Source organism: Pipistrellus kuhlii, unplaced genomic scaffold, assembly GCF_014108245.1.
Source record: "Pipistrellus kuhlii isolate mPipKuh1 unplaced genomic scaffold, mPipKuh1.p scaffold_m20_p_18, whole genome shotgun sequence".
Classification (NCBI taxonomy): Eukaryota; Metazoa; Chordata; class Mammalia; order Chiroptera; family Vespertilionidae; genus Pipistrellus; species Pipistrellus kuhlii.
In genome coordinates this window covers 7,446,519-7,467,199 of record NW_023425493.1, presented here as the reverse complement: position 1 = coordinate 7,467,199, position 20,681 = coordinate 7,446,519, and the positions used below count along the sequence as shown (strand labels likewise).

Genomic DNA, 20,681 nt, shown 5'->3' with positions numbered 1-20,681 from the left:
TCTAAAAGACGAAAGTACAGTACATTCAAGAACCACAATTGTGCTGCTACTCCCTATGCGCATCTTCCTTAAATTGGGTTCTAATTCTGTTTAATGAGATTCAAGGGCACAATGTAAATCAATTCAGGAAAGGTTAATGAGGCTCCCTACTTTAGATGCGTGTCCCACTTAGATTCTATCTGCAAATACCATTCTCCATCCTCGCACAGCTACCTTGAAGGAGGTGCCATTACATCCACAGCTGAGCAGCTGACACCTGAAGCCAAACCCTAGGTCTATGGTCCCCTTCCAGGCTTGGGAAAGGTGACTGTATGTCTTGTTTATCTGCTACAGGGGAAAAACCAGGAGCCCACAAGCCCAGGTCCTCCCAGATCCCAGATCCTTCTGGGCAGACATCAAGGATAAACTTTGGGTCATTAGGCACTAAAAGAACCTAGAGCTTCCTTGTTCCGCTCTGTGCCTACTGGGAGATTCAGATTAGTCCTGACTTCCAGAATGTGCCTCCCTAGCCCCTAGCACTGCTGGGGTACACGCACCTTCTCTTTCATCTTCTCAATCTTCTTCACTGAGCTCCTCCGGACGTGTTTCTCCTCAATGCGGATGTTGGACGAGGAGTCAGGGGAGCGTGGGGTCTGCCGGTCCTCCTGCTTTACCGATTTGCCAATCTGCTTCTCCTCCTGCTTCTCTGCCTCCTTTAGCTTGCTCTGAGCACTGATGCTGTCGGCATTGTACATGTGATATGTCTTCATGACCTGCAAGACATCCCCCAGACCCCACCCCAGAGGTCAAACCAATAGGGTCAATTCTCTGCCTTACAAACTAACAGGCCTAGCCGGACCTCTCTCTCACGAAGCAATGTCTTCATGGCCCCAAGGGAAAAATTCTTAGGTGTTTGGAGTGGATTTTAATATTATTTATTAAAGACCACTCTAAAGCACAGGAAAGCAGGATTTGAACTGAGCCAACATGCCTTATTATTAAAATGACTTCTTGTCTTCCACCATGTATTATTTATTTGTGTTTATTGTTTGTCCTCATTACTCTTTTATAGTGGCCAAGTAATTTCTATCCCTTAGTCATCTCACAAGGCCAAGTAGATAGGAAACAACACCACCACTCAGACCCCAGAGCAAAGCCTGGGTAGAAACCCTGAAGAGGGTAGCACAGCCTATGGAGTAACCTATACTTTTTGGACATTTCAGATATAAAATGGGGGAGGAAGAAAGGCTCCTAGCCTGGTATCCTGGGGATCTATCTTGTCTGCTTTTTTTTTTTTTTTTGGTTAATCCTCATCTGAGGATATTTTTCCCACTGATTTTTAGAGAGAGTAGAAGGGAGTGGAGGGCAGGAGAGAAACACTGATGTGAGAGACATACACAGAGCTATTACCTCCTGCCTACCCTCCTACTCCCGCAACTAAGGGCAGGATTGAACCTGCAACCCAGGTACAAGCCCTTCACTGGCATTGAACCTGCAACCCTTGGGTGTGGGGGCCAATGCTCTAACCACTGAGAAACACCGGCCAGGGCTGGTCTGCTTTCCACAAATCAAACACCCTCTCTCACAGGAATTAGAAAAGCGGCAGCAATAGCAGTGGCAGCTATCATTTCCTGAGCACTTAGTATATTCCTGACTTGGTGCCAAATGCTACACACACATTTTCTCATTTCATCCCTGAAACGATCCTGTGACCTAGACAAAAATTCGATGAAGCCTGTAAACCTGCACAATAAATCAGGGAAGAGCCTGAGAAGGAATAAAATCCACATCAAGTGAAACTGGAGTTGCCACAGGAAGGAAGTAGTATCAAAGGAGAGGGATACGATTTTCCAATTTTCCATCAAAGCAACTGTCTGGGAGTCCAATGCCTTTTCTCAACTAAGCAGCCAGGAAGCTAAGGACTTGTGTTTTATTTCTACCCCTTAGCACATGCTGTGTGTCAGGAGCTTTATGTACATCACTTCATTTAGTCCTCTCAACAACTCTGTGAAAGACATGTCCTTATTTCCACTTTTAGAGATGAGAAAACTGAGCTGTAAAGAGATTAACTCTCACATCCAAGGTCACACAGCCAGTGAATGGCAGAGTCAGGATTTAAACCCAGGTTGTCAGGCCATTAAGTCCACAGTCTTAGTCACTAAGCAGCAGTGTCTCCTCTGCGAGGGACCAGAGCTGGACTTATTGGAAGGAAAGGTTAAGTTTAGTCAAGAGAGGCTTGAAAAGGGAAACTGGTTTCATTTATAGACTTGAGAAAGATCAGTGGCCTCACACACAGACTAATTTGGTCCACAGGGGCATTCGGTACTGTCTGGAGACACTTTTTATTGTCACAACTTGGAGCTTGCTACTGGCATCAAGTAGGTAGAAGCCAGGGATGCTACTAAACACCCTATATACAGGACAGCCCCCCACAACAAATAATTACTGGCCCAAAATGCCCATAGAGCTGAGGTTGACAAATCCTGGGTTAGAGGCACTTTGTGAGTAAACTAATATCTTAGGATCAGCTGGTGATAGAGGAAGGAATAAAGAATATTGGGACACTTACAAAATCAGAGTACATTAGAGTATAAATAATGTCTCATTTTGGATGCAGAATGTTTTAAATCACCTTATTTTGAACCTGACATCATTTCCCATAAGTATAAGATCTCTGTATATTCTCTACACAGGAGAAATGATATTTAGTATCGAGAGCATTAAAAACCTTTCTAAGTAATTTAAGTGGTCCATCAGATTTCCAGATTGACTATGAAGTGAGAAAGAGGTATCTGGTCTCCGGGGTGATGAAGGGTAGACAGGAGGTTCCTTTTTCTCTTTTTTCACCTGAATATGACCAAGGGATTTAAAATCTTGAGTGGGTAGTCAAAAATGAATGATTTCTAAGAAACTGTTATTCTATTTCATGAAGATGCATAATAATTAATTAGGAAACACTATCAATAAACAAGAGAGACAATAAAGAGCTCAAAGGAATAGTGCCAACAAGACAACGTGTGAAGGAATAAAAATTAACTACTTATTTTGCTCCTTTCCCCTAAAGAACTTAAGAACTCTCACAAGCCGAAACCAGTTTGGCTCAGTGGATAGAGCGTTGGCCTGTGGACTAAAAGGTCCCAAGTTCGAGTCCGGTCAAGGGTATGTACCTTGGTTGTGGGCACATTCCCAGTAGGAGGTATGCAAGAGGCAGCTGATCGATGATTCTCTCTCATCGATGTTTCTAACTCTCTGTCCCTCTCTCTTCCTCTCTGTAAAAAAATCAATAAAATATATTTTAAAAAGAAAAAAAGATAAAGAAAAAAAAGAACTCTCACAAAATAAAAACTAAAAACACTATCTCATCTAAAAAACTATAAATTCCTAAGGGTAAGCACCATTTTTGTGTTTTTTCCTCTTCTCCAAAGTTGGGAAATATGTAGACAGTGGTAGTTTTATAATCAATGTTGTTGCCCAAATGATCTAATGACACTGAATCCCTCTTCTATTGAAAGAGGAGAGAAGTATCATTTCCTACAAGTCAAAGGAAAACTGAGGTATCCAAAGGCTACCTCAGTATAAGTGATGTCAAAATAACAGGAGAGAGAGGACTTGGAGAAATATATTTATATGCAGTGGGACAAATACAAACTAGGGAAAAAATTCAAGAAGTCTACATCCTCAGTTCTGCAAAGAGAATTTACTTTGAAAAACACAATAATGAGTTTGTCTTTAGTTCTGCTCCCTCCCCAAGCCACACTAAAATAATAGAAAAGAGTTATTATTATTTTTAGTATAAAATTAAGGCAAATTTGTAAGAATAAAAGTGGAAGACAAATAGTAACTGACCTATTGGACCCTAAACCAGAAGTAGAGAGAGCCAAGAAGCATCCAGACTTCTATCACAAAAGCTAGCAAGAGGAATTGCTGGCATTGAGATGAAGGTAGACATAATAACAAGAAAAACCATTAAAGGCCTGAGAACAGTTAGACTCCTAGGTCCCATCTCCTCCCCGCCTGTAGTGGAAGGTGAGAGGTTTATATTCTCAGGATCAGCCTCAGCACCATGGACTCGGACCCCAGGCTCACTGAAGATAGGAGTACTGAACTTAAACAGAAGTAGCAACTGAAAATTCTAAAAGGACTGCTGAGATAGCCCAGGCCTCTTTACAACTTGGTCCCCAAACAACTGGGAGATAGAAGAGCTTTGTCTGGAGAATATGACCATCCAAAATCAAAGACCTAGAAATACTGGTCTTTCCCCAAACACAGTCCAGTCAGATCATTCTACAGTAAAGGCCAGGTTGACATAGAACTTCAACCAGCTTTTCACTGCCTCACTTTAATATAAGCAGGCAGCCCTGGCCAGGTAGCTCAGTTGGTTAGAGTGTTATCCCATATGCTAAGGTTGTGGGTTAGATCCCCAGTCAGAGCACATACAATAATCAAACAATGAATGCATACATAAATGGAACAACAATCTTAATCTCTTTCTCTCTCTCTCTCTCTCTCTCTCTCTCTCTCTCTCTCTCTCTCTCCCTCCCTCCCTCCCTCCCTCCCTCCCTCCCTCCCTCCCTCCCTCTCTTTCTCTTTCTTTCTCTTCCTCTCTCCCTCTCTTTCTCCCCCTTCCTCTCTCTCTAAAATCAATAAATAAAAAGTAAAATATAAGCAGGCAATCAAAAATTATCAGACATTTAGTAAAAATATCTAATATGAAAGACCAAAACAACCAATGTAGAGGAAACAAAGCATACAGGGGAAAAAACTTTAAAAAACAAATCATTAATAACATCCCTAGAGAGATCAATGGGAAATGAAAAAACATTGCACCATGAAAGAAGAACAAGATGCAACAAAAAGGGAACAATAAAAGAGCTCTTAGCAATTAAGATTCAATTTAAGAATCTCTCCAGGTAGCCTGACTTCATGTCCCTCCTCTGTGCAGACATGTATTTTACTTCCTACTCTATTTTTTGTCTCTTCTATTAAAACTAAGTGCCTTGAGTTCAGGGGCATCGCTTACATGTCTTTTTATACCTAGGGCCTATAGTTGGAGACACAATCAAGCGGAGTTGGGGAGCTATCAGGTGCTAAATACCAGTCCTGGCTCCTAGCAGACCAGCTGCTGCACCAAATCAAGGGGACTATAAGCAGGAGGAGGACTTAGAATCATCATCCTCTGGTGACCAATACCCACCATGTCCCAACACCTCTTCTTTCTTTCTCAATTCTAGGGCTTCCTTGACTCTTTCCACTCAGCCTATCCATTGACTTTAGTGTCCCCACACATACTCCTTCCTTGGGAGAGCTTGCCTGGCCTTTCCAGATACAGCCTCTGAGTAAACTGAGGCAGAGAGTTCCAGAGTTCTTTGGGATGGGAAGTAGTGTGCTCTGACTTCAAAGGCATTCCTGGATCATCAGCCAGAAAATGAAAACCACTTATGTATGCCAGGGCCTACAAACTAGCCAGCTTGTTCATTATGGGGGCGGGGAGGGGAGAGTGCCTGCAGGAGAATGCTCACTGGGATTGCTCTCTGAGTAGCAGCTGTGAGAAGCAGTTCCTGGCACAGAAGCCAAGTCAGGGAAATCAAAGGCCCTTCAGACAGGAAAGAGGAAGGTATAGAGGGGCAGCTGGCCACTTATGGAGTCGGGGCCTCTCTACCAAAGGCATCTTTATTTGGAAACACCTGGACCCTTCCTCTTGGATCATCAAGACTCAGAAGTACTTAAATTATCAACCCTTGGGTAACAGCCTCCCAAAAAGAAGTACTTATGGCCGGCTATTAGAGGAAGATGCAAGGCAAGAAAAGCACTATGATGGGTTCCTTATAACCTTGATTTCCTTTATCCCATTCACACAAGCTGCCTACAGATTCACTGAAACAAGAGATCGTTCCATGCCTTCCCGAAGATCTGTGTTCCCTTCTTAAGGAGAGAAAGAGAGAGAGAGAGAGAGAGAGAGAGAGAGAGAGAGAGAGAGAGAGAGAGAGAGAGAGAGAGAGAGAGAGACTCAACAAGTAGCTTCCCAAATCCAGCCTACAATGGTCCCAGGTTACTACCTGATGAACTCACTGTGCATTTAGGTGACCAATGGGCCTGGTTTCTAAGGGTTCAGTCTCATGTCCCAGGAAGCCCTTCAGTCCTAGACAAATTAGGATAGTTGCCACCCTAATGCCATGGTGCTTTATTCATATCAGTCCTATGCTTATCTCACTCACAAGAAACAACTCATGATTCCATCCTCTGAACTTTCTAATTGCCTTCAGAATCTGCAAACTCATCTGACCCTTCACTATAGCATTCAAGTACATGGCATGTGGAGACCTGGGTAACAGAGCATCCCCCAAGATCATATAGCTAATGGTAGACTGGGTAGAATCTGGATCGCCTAATTCAGGAGGCTCTAGTGACTAGTCACTAGACCAGGGTGTTGCAATCTGGGTACTATTGATATTTTAGGGCAGACAATTCTTTGTTGTGGGAGGCTGTCCTGTGCTTCATAGGATTTTAGTCACATCTGGTCTCTAACACACCTCCGTTCCAGAGGGACAACCAAAGCTGTCTGCAGGATTGTCAAATGTCCCCTTGGAGGGGGGAAAGTCACCTTCCTTGAGAATCATCGTACCAGAGAATCACTGCCATCTCTGGAACATTCCAGTGTCCTCCCTTTTTTCTCTTCCTATTGCCTACAACAAAAAATATAAAATTCTATGTGGTTCCGGATAGATTATGAGTGTATATCAATTCACCTGATGGTGGAGGATACCATGCTCAGCCAGTTCTGTTTGTGCACCAGTGGGAAGTTTGTATGCTCTGCGTTGTCTGTGGCCATGCAGTGGCCAGCGTGAAGTGCCCAAGACCACAGTTCTCTGAGGTTGCCAGCTTGGCCACCTCAGACCAGAACAGCAAGGGCCAGGGTTTCCTTCCTCACTCCAATATAAAGTATACCCTGTGACTTATTATTTTTAAAAAATCTTAGCATGTTAGATCTAGGCTCTGAGTAACACTAACAGATCCCCAGACACTGTTCTTTCTCTGTTGCACCTCAAAGGTGGCACGCTGGATTTGATTTAGCCTCGGGTTTGCTGGTGATCCAACCTACTCCTCCCCAGAAACAGTGAACTGCAAAGGCCCAAGATATTTATAGGAAAAGAGAAGGATTCATAGAATGATTACATGTGTCATTTTCTATCTTAGTGAATTCTTTGCAGGAGAGAGGAGTAATAATAGCTCTCCTTGGTGCCTAGAAGATGCTCTAAAAATAAAGAGCAGAAGTAAAGCATTATAAAGACAAGGGGGTTCAGGAAACCCATCCAGTCTGAAAGTGGTTCAAGCCAACACACTTCTATTTCTAACAGGCCTTAACTTCATTTGAGAGAAATGAAAACCCTGGAGCTAAACCAAAGGGTACTCTCTATCTACTTGGCTTCAGAGCCAAAGCGTCAGAGCAGAAATTCCAAACACACTGAGCGTCACTAGAGGCAAGTCTGATGACTCCCCTGTTTACTTGCTTAAGCGTTGCCATGACAATAGGGCCACACCTAGACTTTGGGATCAAGAACATGGAATTCTCGGATCCCAAATGACTGTGATCCATGTCACCATGACTGTCTTCCTGTGAATACAGAAAAAAAGAAAGGAAGAGAGAGAGAGACAGAGAGACAAAGAGAGAGAGAGAAATATAGCAATTAAGCAAGTAAACACAGGAAATCAGTTTCACTTCCAAAACAGGATGGGGTAACCCTGGAGAATGACACAAAGGCCTGGCACAGCTCAGCTAGAGGAGAGGCCCTGGAAGGCCTTAGCTACACAATTGAAATATTCCCTGTACGGCATCAGGAATTTCTTTGGTGTGCATGTTTGTTTTAATTATAATTAATGAAACATGGCTGGGGAAAAACAACCACCGCCACCTCCCAGCGCATGAAGAAACACGCATCAGCCACAGGCATCATGTGTCTCAAGCGCCAGTCACTTCAGGACAGATTGTGCTTTTCCCTCCAACTCTGAAGCCTGCCTCTTTACTGAGGTTTGGCCTTTATACAACCCCAGAGAGTAGATGCGAAGCTCTCTCGGCCTGAACTGGTCTCTCATATTATGGGCATTTAGGACTATGCTTCCCTCTAGAGCACATGTGTCAAATACAAGGCCCGTGGGCCAAATCCGTCCTGCCAGGCCTTGCAATGTGGCCCGCACCGCGCTGTCATCACTGCACTCCGCTGCGTTTCCATCACAATGACAGTTTATGACTGTTCAGTAAACCATTCGGCCCGCGATTTAGGTTGGATTTTAGATTTTGGCCCCTTCTCTGATTGAGTTCGACACCCCTACTCTAGAGCACTGATGCAAACCCTTGAACCACAAATCCTTTCCAACACACACATACTGCTAGCGCAAAGCAGGCTGTGTTGTTTTGCCTTTAGATGTGAGGTCTCTGGTTTGCTGCAAATGGGGTCAGTTGTGCTGGTGATCTAAGCCTTGGCTGTTCTCTAGTGATTATCCCCCAAATGAAGCCAGACTTAGCTGGTACAGCTGAGAAAAAGTGTTTCTGGCTCATTCAGGTTTGAAAAGAAGAGTGTGACAAAAGAGATGAGATGGGTGGAGGCACCCCCAATGGGGACTGTGCACTGTCTTGAACTTCAGCTCAGTTCTGTTGCTGATGCAACTGTGGCCACAGCTGCCAAATGCTGCTCCCTCTGCCTGTTAAAGAGCCAGGCAACCCGTCTGATTTACCGAGTAGAGCTCATTCAGGACCTTCATCAAATCATCTTGGAGCTGCTGGCCGACTTCTTTACTCTGCAAGAAAAGAGGAATGAAGGTCAATTGGGAAACAGAAGGAAGAAGGAGGGAGCAACAAAGGCAAGAGCAGCATTGGCTCTACAAATAACGCAGACTCAATTAAGGTCCATTATTTAATCCAGTAAATCAGATAACCACTCCGATCAGATCCAATTATGGTCAGATTACTCAAAGAGTTTTAATAAAATGAAACGTGCCCCTTCTATAGCCTAGCAAAGGCAATCGAGTGAAGGGAACATGGGTTGTAGCCTTTGGTTTTTCAATTGGTCCCCAAAGAACAGGTCTGAAAGCCACATCCTACCTAGCAACTGTTGTTAAGTGGAACAAATTTTCTCGGAGACTTGTAGCCAAGCATTCCTGAGAATTGTGGAGGAAAGTAAGATGTAAAATAGGATGAAATGGGAAGAAGTATATAACCAAGGACTTCAAAGTACCTAACTAAACAGAATCCTTTAAAGAGGAAGGAGTCAGATCTCTTTATTTTATTTTATTTTATTTTATTTTATTTTATTTTATTTTATTTGGAGTTAGACCTCTTACTTGCTCTATCTCTATCTTAAACTTTCAGGGCAGTGGTACCTCAATAAAGACTGATTGTGAGACTGGCTGAACTGTTACTTGATTCTGGTAATATATGTTAAGGGGTTGCCAACTGGGTTATCCCAAGTAGTGGTGGCTCTCAGGTTTTTTTGTTGCTGCCACCCAGAACTGGCATCTAACTACACAGAGAGAATAGTAGAAATAGAGAAGAATGAGGAAACAGAAAGGAAGAGCCACACCTTCTATACTGGTGTTTTATACCAAGCCCAAGAGAGCAGGGGATAAAACTGATTGGCATCACTGGGTCACTGAGAAGGGGAGCAATTGTTTTATCTTCTACCAGCTCCTTCTAGTTCCTTTCTATTAAAAATCAGATATTAACAATACCCTTCTACCAGAAGGAATAACACACCTTGGCACAGCTCAGCTCCCAAGCAAATAAAGAAAGAGGTCTTGCATGTCAGACATATAATCACTTAAGATTTTGTCTTTTTTCAAGATGTAGGACTTTAAGAATATTATTTTTTACTACAAAGAAATGTTTATTGTAATAAATAAAACAATAGAAAACCTCAAAAAAGAAGTAACTCTTAATTTCTACCACTAAGAAATCATTACTTTAGACTGTTACTTATTTTTCTAATCTATAATTTTTGTGAGATCGGGATTATATTATAAAACACTATCATTTATACACTTAAACATGTTGTGAACAATTCCTTACATATTATTATTATGCTATAACATTACAATAGACCATACTGATGTAGCTCCTAATCTTGGGCATTTACATTGTTTATAAATTTTTATGATAAAAAATGCTGCATTAAATTACTTTGCACATAATCTATGTACACACCTTTCATTATTTTCTCCAAGAAGTAGCACTGCTGAGTCAAAGACTATTTATTTATTTATACCATTAAATTGCCCTTGAAAAAAACTGTACCAATTTAAAATACCATTAGAAACATAAGAATGCTATTTCACTTTTTTGTCTTGACCATTTGATGTGGTATCCTGCTGTAATTTGTATTCTAGTGAGCCTGAACTTAAAAAAAGAAAAAATGTGTATCAGTCATTTGCGTTTTTTTATACTTTGCCACTTTTCTGGTATGGAGTTAATTATGGAATATAACACGAGTGACCTTAGTCGAGGGTTGACGTGAATTTTTATATGTGGGGAAGGGTGGAAGAAGCTCTGATTTAGCAATCACAAGTGTCTCACGTTCCCAGATCCTCTACCCTCAAAAAGGGAACTGGATAACTTAGTTAATCTCTCTGGGCCCATGTTTTTATTTCCATAAAATGAAAGTCTTTGGCTTAAAAATTCTTAAGGTCTTTTCCAACCTCTGTCATTTTATGGTTCTTTATTATCTTTTGTCTGACTTCTTAAGTCTGTGTTACATTCAAACACCACCCACTTCAGGTTGGCTTCACTCCATAGAGTGGAAGATAATCAGAAAGTTCTCAGGGATCAAGATGCTCAATAAAATGGATGGCTTCAAAGGTTATCTTTCCAGTCTTAAATTTACCATTCCCAATGCCTCTCACCCATGCCCTCAACCACTGGAAGACGCCACAAGAGAGAATGCCTTTCATCTAGCTCACATACCAGCCTCTCCTTCCCATATGAGGCCAGCTGAGCTCCACTGAAGAGCAGAGGTCCCAGGAGGTGAAGGGAGGCGAAATGACTCACCAACCAGCCCAGAGTCAGCAACAAGGCCAGGAAGTGACCATGATTATCACTTCCAAGTGCCCTGCCCTCCCACCTCCGGACCAACTTCCCCAGCCAGCCTCCCTCCTTCCCTTACCACCTCTTATCTTTAAATAGTAAAGGTTACAGGAGAAAGCTCCCAGTCCTCTACCTTTAAAAAAAAAATTAAATACACTTTTGATTTTTTTTTTACAGAGAGGAAGGGAGAAGGGGAGTTAGAAACATTGATGAGAGAACATTAACCAGCTGCCTCCTGCACACTCCCTACTGGGGATGTGCCTGCAGCCAAGGTACATGCCCTTGACCAGAATCGAACCTGGGACCCTTGAGTCCGCAGGCTGACGTTCTATCCACTGAGCCAAACCGGTTAGGGCCCAGTCCTCTACCTTGTTCCTCACCCATCACTCAAATAACTTAGTGCCCAGAGAAGGAGGATGGGTGGGGAGAAAAAACATAACCAATAAAATAGCAATTAAGCCCAGGCAGATGTTTCCTTTCATGTACTACCCATTAGTTGGAAAAGGACCGACTCACTATTATCCCTGTTTATTTGAATAGTCTGCTGAAGCTATGTGGACTTCAGGCTTCCCTCTGGCTGAGGGCTGGGCTGGGCTGGGGACATACGTGTGTGTGTGTGTGTGTGTGTGTGTGTGTGTGTGTGTGTGTGTCGCTAGCCAGTTCAAGTACCAGATAAAGCTGCCAGCAAGCCCCCAGCAATCGGAGCGATTTTGACCCAGAGAGAGAGGCAGGAAATAGCCTGAGCCTCTCCTTTCACAGATGAAAAAGGCCACCCGTTCTCTGTGCCAGAAACCTTAACTGTGTGCCTTTGGTGGCCGGCATGGCCCCAGCGTCCCCGGGAGGGCTTCCAGGCTGGCTGCTCTGGGGGGATTGGCACTACAAGGGGACCCCACCCAAAAACAAGGGGGACATCTATTCCTGGGAACAGCAAGACCTGAAGAGGCCGAGTCCATGACAATGAAGATTGCAGAGCCTTTCCGCTCTCTATTGAAAAAGCAAGGGTTTCTAGGCAGGGAAGCAAGAGAATTTACAGAGCAGTCTTTGTGTGCTATCGCACAGCCCGCATCTCTTCTTCAAAGTTTCTTGGAAGAGAATGAGTCATCTAAACACTGCAGGAAACCAACTAGAAGTCAAGGGAAAAAATTACTTTGGGTGAAGTTTTTCTCTTAAATGTTTGCATAGTAATTTTTGCTTAAAAAAAAAAAAGCCTAAATTTAGAAAAGAGATGTGACACAACGGACAGAGCCGGCCCTACGGGGCAGGAAGTACAATGGTGTGCTCTGGCGGGGATCTTTTATTTTGAAACTCACCACAACCGTTTGGGCCAGAGCGAGTTTCAGGGCCCCCACGCTGCCTGCTTCTGGGTGGGGCTGATCGGAAGGCGGTGAGGTTGCGACAGCTCCTGCCAGCTGTGCGCTTACAAAACGGGTAGGGAATCCTCCTTTTCCAACAGATAACAGCATTGGACAACAGAACCGAAACACCCAGCCTCATTTCCGCAAGGCTGGCGTGCCAAAGCCTCTCACTCACCAGCAGGAGCAGAAATGGAAGGAGGCATGAGGCTGCATGGTCTGGGCTGCCAGGACACCCGGCTGGTCACTCATCTTTGGGTCAATACATTTCCTGAGCGGGGCTGGGTTTGTCTATTAGCATTTCCCCAAAGAACACTGATGATGAAAAGGTTTTAAAGCCAGTCCTTATCAGGGAAGATACTACAGAGCTGTGTCATTGGGCAGGCACAACATTACTCCCTATTTATGTGAAAGGAAAAAAAGAGGAAGGCATGTCTCGGCCACGTGGTGAGACTAATTTCGGCCGTCCCAAGGCTGAGTCTGTCAGCAGGTAGGAACAGTAGGGTCATTTACTTCTCTGTCGATTAGCCTGTGCCAGCAGTTAAAAAAAAAGAGTTTTCAAGGGCACAGATCTCCTTCCATCAGTGCTAGCACCCCCTATCCAATCCAAAGATACTCTGAGACCAACCGTTTAAAAACACAGAACAGTTTGAAGTTGAATTTGTGTGGATGGATTTCAGAGGAAAGGGACAGGAGCCCGACAGGGACCTCTGGCAGCAGAGGCACCTCCAGATGCAGAGCGACTGCTTCAGAGGCACTCACTCACCTCTTCAAAGAGGCCTCGTTTCCTGAGCTGGAGATTTGCCTGAAATGCTTGGGGTGGGAGGACAAGGCTGAAAGGAGAGGCTGCTTGGCACCAGGGCCGGTGCTAGGTGATGGTGGGCACGGTGTCAGGCTTCTCCGCAGCTTATCAAAGGAGGTGGTGCAGAGTGAGGCTGTGAGGACAGCTCAGAGCCCAGGAAGGATTCCAGGTTTTCCCTGGGCCACACCACCTGTGTATAGGCAGAGGCCTCTATGCAGCCTTCACTTACTGATTAAGCTGCCACATGATGGCTCTCAGGAACCATGCTCCAGTCATGACCTTATACTCTGGGCTGCCCAAAGTAGCATAAAATACAAATCTACTGAATGGCAAATGTTCTATAGAGAGGTAAGCAGTGAGCTGCCACAAGAGGGATGCCTGAAGTGCTTTTACTCTCCGATAATAGAGAAGTATTTCAAAAAAATTCATTTTTAAAACTGTAATCCAGTGTTTACAACTACTTATTATGTGCACTGCATACTGATATTTCTTATTTGTTTCTCTTCTACTTTTTTTGTTAGTCATAACTCAACAAGTTCACTTCACAATTCATTAGTGAGTCGTTATACATGTGTTTGAAAGAATTGTGTATACTATAATTAATTTTAAAAAATGTGTTAAGGACTGGAGCCCCCCAAAAAGACTGATGCTAAATAGCATGCCTTCTCAAAGGCGGCTGACCAAACGTTTGCTTTTTTGTTTTTGTTTTTTAATATATTTTATTGATTTTTTTCAGAGAGGAAGGAAGAGAGATAGAGCTACAAACGTCGATGAGAGAGAAACATCGACCAACTACCTCTTGCACACCCCCTACTGGGGATGTGCCCGCAACCAATGTACATGCCCTTGACCGGAATCGGACCTGGGACCTCTCAGTCCACAGACCGACGCTCTACCACTGAGCCAAACCGGTTTCGGCTGACCAAACGTTTTGAAGCAGGTTCCATTCCTAGATCGTGGCAATGGGGAAATGCTGGATGTTCAGGGGAGCAATGAACAGTTTTTGGCAAATATTTGTAGGACATCTATTATGTGTCAAGCACTTGTGGTTTGGGAATGTAGCTGGACACAGAACAGACAGCTTAAAAGTCCACAACCTACTGAGAAAGGTGGGCTATAAGCTGATGTCTGAGCCTATCAGAGCACAACTCTCCCAGTCTGTCATTACTAGAAATGGAATTTCTTAAGTTAGTTTTCTAGCTCAAAAATCAATTTTTTCTATCTCAGCCAAGCGGTTTCCACACTTGAACTTGACTCCAGATGTTGAATCTAGCTTGCCAGAAACAAAATGTGCTTTAAAAATATCTAACTATTACACGGCAAATCTTTCTGAATTTGCCTTTTCAAGTTACTATTATAATAGATATTTCAGGTTATAATGATACTGCTTCAGTATAAAAACAATCACATTCCATTTTTAAAGAACGCCTTGAGCTTGTCAGCACCATAAAGGCTAATTTCATCTGTAGCTCCTTTACTCAGAAGTGAATGGGTGTATTTAAACTCTCCCCGCGACAAGTCATATTTTAAAAGAAAATCTGAGAAACCCGACGCAGTCTGAAACCCAATGTCTGTCTCAGAATTTACCTTCTGAAACACAACGGGTTTAGCAATTAGAATTCTGTTTAATTATCTGAAGAACTTGGGAGAGAAGGAGAGAAGGAGGAAGGGAGGGAGAGAGGGAGAGAAGAAGGGAGGGAGGGAGGGAGAGAGGGAGGGAGGGAGGGAGGGAGGGAGGGAGGAAACAACCCTAAAGCTAATAACATGAAACCATCTAAAACCAATGGAAAAGAGATTATAACTGTTAAAGCATCTTCTGTCTTCCTTCTACAGTGCCCAGCCCACTGCTGTGTACACAATAGTAGCAAAATAGCCAGTTGTTGAATCAATTAGATCACATTTGAGTTTAGAACACTAAGTTTTCACACAACAAGAATAGAACAATATAGCCATGTTTCTTCATATACATTATTAAGGCTTTTCCAGGATCACACAGCTATTCAGGAACCTATCTAGGACCAACTGCACTATTAGAAGAGGGTGAAGCATGAAGGCTCTGGAATTGTATGACTTTGGGGCAGTTATTTAACCACTAGATGCTTGATGCACAAAATTCGTGCAAGAGTAGGCCTTTGCAGCCCTGGTGGCTGCCAGCTGCCTCGATCCCTCCCAGCCACAGCAGCTGCAGCCCTGGCTTTGTCCGGAAGGTTGTCCGGATGGTCATTCCGCTGTTTGGCCTGTTTGGCCATCCAGTCTAATTAGCATATTACTCTTTTATTAGAGTAGATAGATTCTATGCCCCAGCTTCCACATCCGTAAAATAAGGTAACAATGAGTTAATCCATATAAAGTGCTTAACAGCCGAAACCGGTTTGGCTCAGTAGATAGAGCGTCTACCTGCGAACTGAAAGGTCCCGGGTTTGATTCCGGTCAAGGGCATGTTGTGGGCACACCCCCAGTAGGGGGTATGCAAGGGGCAGCTGATCGATGATTCTCTCTCATCGATGTTTCTAACTCTCTATCCCTCTCTCTTCCTCTCTGTGAAAAATCAATAAAATATATTTAAAAAATAAAAATAAAAAATAAAGTGCTTAAAACAGAATCTAGCACCCAGTATACTCAATAAATATTAGCTATTATTGTTAGAATCCAGCCCTTTTAATACCCACTTGAATGCTCTTTCCACCACACTGTGCTGCTTCCTTATGTTCCCTCAAAACCTGTTCATGGCCCTAGATGGTTTGGCTCTGGGGATAGAGCATCGGCCTGCAAACTGAAGGGTCCCAAGTTCAAATACAGTCAAGGACGTATACCTTGGTTGTGGGCACATCCCCAGTAGGGTGTGCAGGAGGCAGCTGATTGATGTTTCTCTCTCTCTCATCAATGTTTCTAACTCTCTCTCCTTTTCCCTTCCTCTGTAAAAAAAAAAAAAAAAAAAAAAAAAAAAAAGAAAAAAATCAATAAAATATATTTAAACACACACACACATACAAACAGAAAAAAAAAAAAAACAGACAGAAAAAACACACACAAAAACAAAACAAAACAAAAAAACTGTTCATGATCATGATGTGGAATTGGGAAGGTCACCAGAAACTAATTGCCAGGCAGGACTGCAGCTAAATCAGAGGGACTTACAACCTTCAGGGAATAAGAATCTGTTTTCCCTTATGCTTGGTGCTGCAGAAGGTCCTCTGCTCTCCCCAAATCTACTCTCTGCCCCATCTTTAGTAAGAACCAAAGTAACAATCACTCTGTAAGAAAGATGCCATTTTGCTGAGGGAAAATAAAACAAACAAAACCAGCAGGTGTTTAGCAGAAAGGAGGAAACTGGCTAGGTGGGAGGAGGTACAGAAGGAAAATGAGGAGGCTAGAATTACTTTCGATCCCTCCAAGTGGATTAAACAGAAAAGATCCTTCTCAGCTGCACAACTGGACCTTGGTTCGATTGAGTTAGTGTTCTAAATGTCCAGAGGTAAGAGCTCCCTGTAGTCCTCGTGAGTGAAGACAAGGACTGCCCCTCACCAAAGTCTGGTTTAAGATACTTGTTTCTGAAAGCCATTTCCTTAAAGTCTTCCAGAAGTTCTGGAGTGTCTGAGTAGTCAGACTCGATGTAACAATGTTAGTGGCCCTGGGAGAAAATCCATTCTTTGGCATGACAGTGAGTCCCGTGGATTCATCTCCTACGTTCCATGGATTCTCACTATGCTCTGTTAGAACTGACAGAGCCTCTTGTCAGGGAAACACATCAGTCGAACAAGACTGAGATCCACTGGGCTGGGGCAGGGGTGAGGACAGGAAGCGGCTGAAGGTCCTCTGCTCTCCCCAAACCTCAGACGGTACAGTCTGAAGCACAATCCTAGAACAGCTCTCCCCAAACCTCAGACGGTACAATCTGAAGCACAATCCTAGAACAGCTCTCCCCAAACCTCAGACGGTACAGTCTGAAGCACAATCCTAGAACAGCTCTCCCCAAACCTCAGACGGTACAGACTGAAGCACAATCCTAGAACAGCTCTCCCCAAACCTCAGTCTGAAGCACAATCCTCTGACAATCTGAATGTTCCTCCACAGTTGTTTCAATCTCTTGGAATGGCCATTTCTAGTATGAAGAAAATAAGCTGAAAACAACACCCTTAAAAGGAAAGCGACAATCAAGTCTGAGGCTTCATTTCTTATATCACCACTGTGAGCCTTTCATTGGCCAATTTCCATCTTTAACTCTTTTTGTATAATGATTTCAGTGGGAGTGTGCTAATGTCTTCAGGTCCTGAGCTCCAGGGCTAAAACACTTCCTGAGGTTACATGGAAGATGAGTAATCGCCCTACCTCCCAGGCAGGACACCACCGACATAGAAATGATGTCCAGGTGACCGTGGAACCCTCGGGTAGACTGGGACACAGGAGACAAAAGACACAAAGGCAAGCAGGCAACACGAGAACACAAATCTCTCAGCAACTGTAAAATGAACTCTGGGGGAAAATAATCAATGGCTTGAAACTGGGCAAGAAGGAGGAGGGGAGAGTCAGATAAGGTTCTTGCAAGCATATGCCTTTCTACAGTAAGAAGTTCCAGGAGAGGGGGGTGAGCAGAATGGCTGTGCGGCTCCCAGAAGGCTGACAGGAAAATGGAAGAACAGAAGTTAAAAGTGCTCATCTGAAAGCTGGCAGCATGAACACAGAGAGGAGGGTGGCCTGGGAGAAAGTTAAACAGTCAGCAGCACCAGTGCCGGAAATGCCCAGGGCACTGGGCAAAGTGCTGATTAAATACTTTAAGAAAGAGGAACCCAGGAGTAGTGAATTCATTGAGGGATCTGTGTAGTTTTAGTACATTCGGTGTTACCTTAGAATCCACTTGTCAAGGGAGAAAAAGAGGTTCCAGAAGGTTCAGTGGTGAGAGAGAGTATGTTCTTGACATCCCAGGAGCCACAGTTGGACCTAAGAGGAGCATGAAGCCAATTCTGGGAGACTGAGTAGAGTGCTTTCCTGGCAGAGAATTAGGATGCATTTCTTTGGGGCTGGGATGCAGATCTGAGTTGGGGGCACTTTCTTCAGCTGCAGTGGTGGTCTGCAGCCTTGTGTCCTTGCCCACACTACGTCCACCTGTGCAGTAACTCCTATCAGTCATGGTCCACATACAGTTAAAATCTCTATCCTGGAGGAGGGCACCTCCCCTCTTGCTAGGATTTCATCCCCAATGAAAAATCATTGAAGTGTGAGAAGGAAAATGTTCAGAGTTTGTAACTGGCCATTTCCCATCTCCAGCTCTGATTTCTCACCCAAGAGCTTCAATTTTCCCCTTCAGTTCAGGCTTTATAAATGTTTCAGGTGCACTTGAAAAGAACGCGCATTTGGCTGCAGTTGTTAGGCACAGTGCCCATATATGTTACTTAGCCAAGCGGATTTTCTTTTTTTGTCCACTTGTTTAATCATCCACTAAAGCAGGTGTATTAAATCTCCCAGTGGGGTTGATGGCTGTTTATTTCTCCTTTTAATTCTACCCATTTTTTATTTATATACTTTAAAATTTTATTGTTAAGTACAATATATACTTCTTTCTGACAGCTTGAATCTTTATTATTAACTGTTTTTTTTATCTCTAATAATAGTTTTGACATTAAAATCTACTTGGTCTGAATTTATCAGAGCTCTCTTTTTCCCATCATTTTGCTCTAAACTTTTCTATATCCTTATATTTAAAGGTGTGTCTCCTCTTACAAGCAACATATATGTATACTTCACTTTTGTTTATTTAAAATCTGTTGGACAATCTGTTCTTTAATTTTATATGACTCAATTTACACTTGTCATTTTTGATAAATTGAAGCTTAAATCCAGTCACTGGCTATATGCTACTTGTTCTACCTGTTTCCACAGTCCCTTTCCCTCTCATTTTTTATCTTTTTTTTTTTTTTTTTTTTTTTTTTTTTTTCCATTTTAAAAAGTTCAGTGAGCCCTGGTCGGGTAGCTCCAGTTGGTTGGACCATCGATCCAGCACACCAAAAGTTTGAGGGTTCAATTCCTGGTCAGGGCACACACCTAGGTTGCAGTTTCTCATCAATGTCTCTCTCTGCTGCCCCACCTCCCTCCCCTCAGTCAATCAATAATAACATACCCTTGAGAGAGGATTAAAAAAAAAAAAAAAAAAGTTCAGCCCTAGCTGGTTTGACTCAGTGGCTAGAGCATTGGCCTGCGACTGAAGGGTTTAATTTCAGTCAAGGGCACATACCTGGGTTGCAGGCTGGATCCCCAGTAGGGGGCATGCAGGAGGCAGCCAATCAGTGATTCTGTCTCATCATTGATACTTTCTCTCTCTTTTTCTCTCTCCCCCCATCTTCCTCTCTGAAATCAATAAAAATATATATATATTTTAAAAAGTTCAGTGAAAGCCATTCTTTTTTTAAGCATATTTTATATGTATTGATAAATACAGAGTCCATAACCACCATCATAATTAAGACACAGAACACTTGCATCATTCATCAAAATAACCTCTCATGCTGCCCCTTTCCTCTGTAAGTCTAATTCTGCTCTACCCTGCTCTGCTGGAAGCCATGGCAGTGTTCCATGTCCCTATAGTTTTCCCTGTACCAGAATCTTTCTTACCTTCTACTGGACTCTTTTTATTAATCAAGTTTTCCCCTCTCTTAGACTGGTAGAGATATTATTTCTCTAGTGGTAACCTTAAATTACAACATATAGCTTTGACTTGCCAAAGTCTAATATAAATTAATGCTATACTGGGTAATACTTTTAGACCTATTTCCCCACCCCAACCCGGACATGGATTCTATTGTTACCATTTACATTAATTTTACACACAAGAGTGGGCAAAAGTACATTTACAGTTGTGAGAACGTGAAACACAGAGTTTATCCTTGTATTATTACTTATTAATCTGTATTTTTCCATATGAACCATTGTAAACCTGCTTTGCCCACCCCTGTATGCTTAAAACCCCACATTAGATTTTTCCCCCCCAACCCACAGACTTTACTCAGGTTTCACCAACTGTCCTACTTGTTCTTTATAGTAAGAGTATTTCAGGCCCAGGACCCAATCCAAGATCACTTGTTGCATTTCAGTTGTCATGTCTCTTTAGCCTTCTTTATCTGTATCAAATTTTCCTATAAACTTTGACATTTTGAAGAGTTGGGGCCATCTATTTTATAGAATATCCCTTGATTTGGGTTTGTCTGATGCTTCATTAGATTCACGTTATACATAGGTGGCAGGAATACCCCAGAAGTGACGCTGTATTCTTCTCATTGATCCTATTAGGTGGCAGGTGATTTTGACTTGTGCCCATATTGGTGATGTTATCTTCAGTCACCAAGTACTGGACATGTCCTCCAAGCTTCTCTACTGTAAAGTCACCATTTCCTCCCTTTGCAATAAATAACTAACTTGTGAAGAGATTCTGTGAAATTATGTGAATATCCTATTCCTTATACTACACTGATGGCTCTTGCCTGAA

General features: G+C 43.0%; 1 protein-coding gene across 17 annotated transcripts in view; it reads right to left on the bottom strand.

The window, feature by feature from the left end:
* The window catches only part of SRGAP2 (SLIT-ROBO Rho GTPase activating protein 2), a 222,602-nt gene that overhangs the window by 57,961 nt on the left and 143,960 nt on the right, over positions 1 to 20,681 (bottom strand). For all 17 annotated transcript variants that reach the window (XR_004988751.2, XM_036442547.2, XM_036442550.2 and 14 more), the window contains exons 4-5: positions 8,710 to 8,772; positions 537 to 752 (exon numbers count right to left, since the gene is read on the bottom strand). Coding sequence is in view for 16 of the 17 variants with exons in the window: in XM_036442547.2 (XP_036298440.1) it covers positions 537 to 752; positions 8,710 to 8,772 (279 nt within the window). In the remaining variant the exon portion in view is untranslated. The remainder of the gene's footprint in view (positions 1 to 536; positions 753 to 8,709; positions 8,773 to 20,681) is intronic.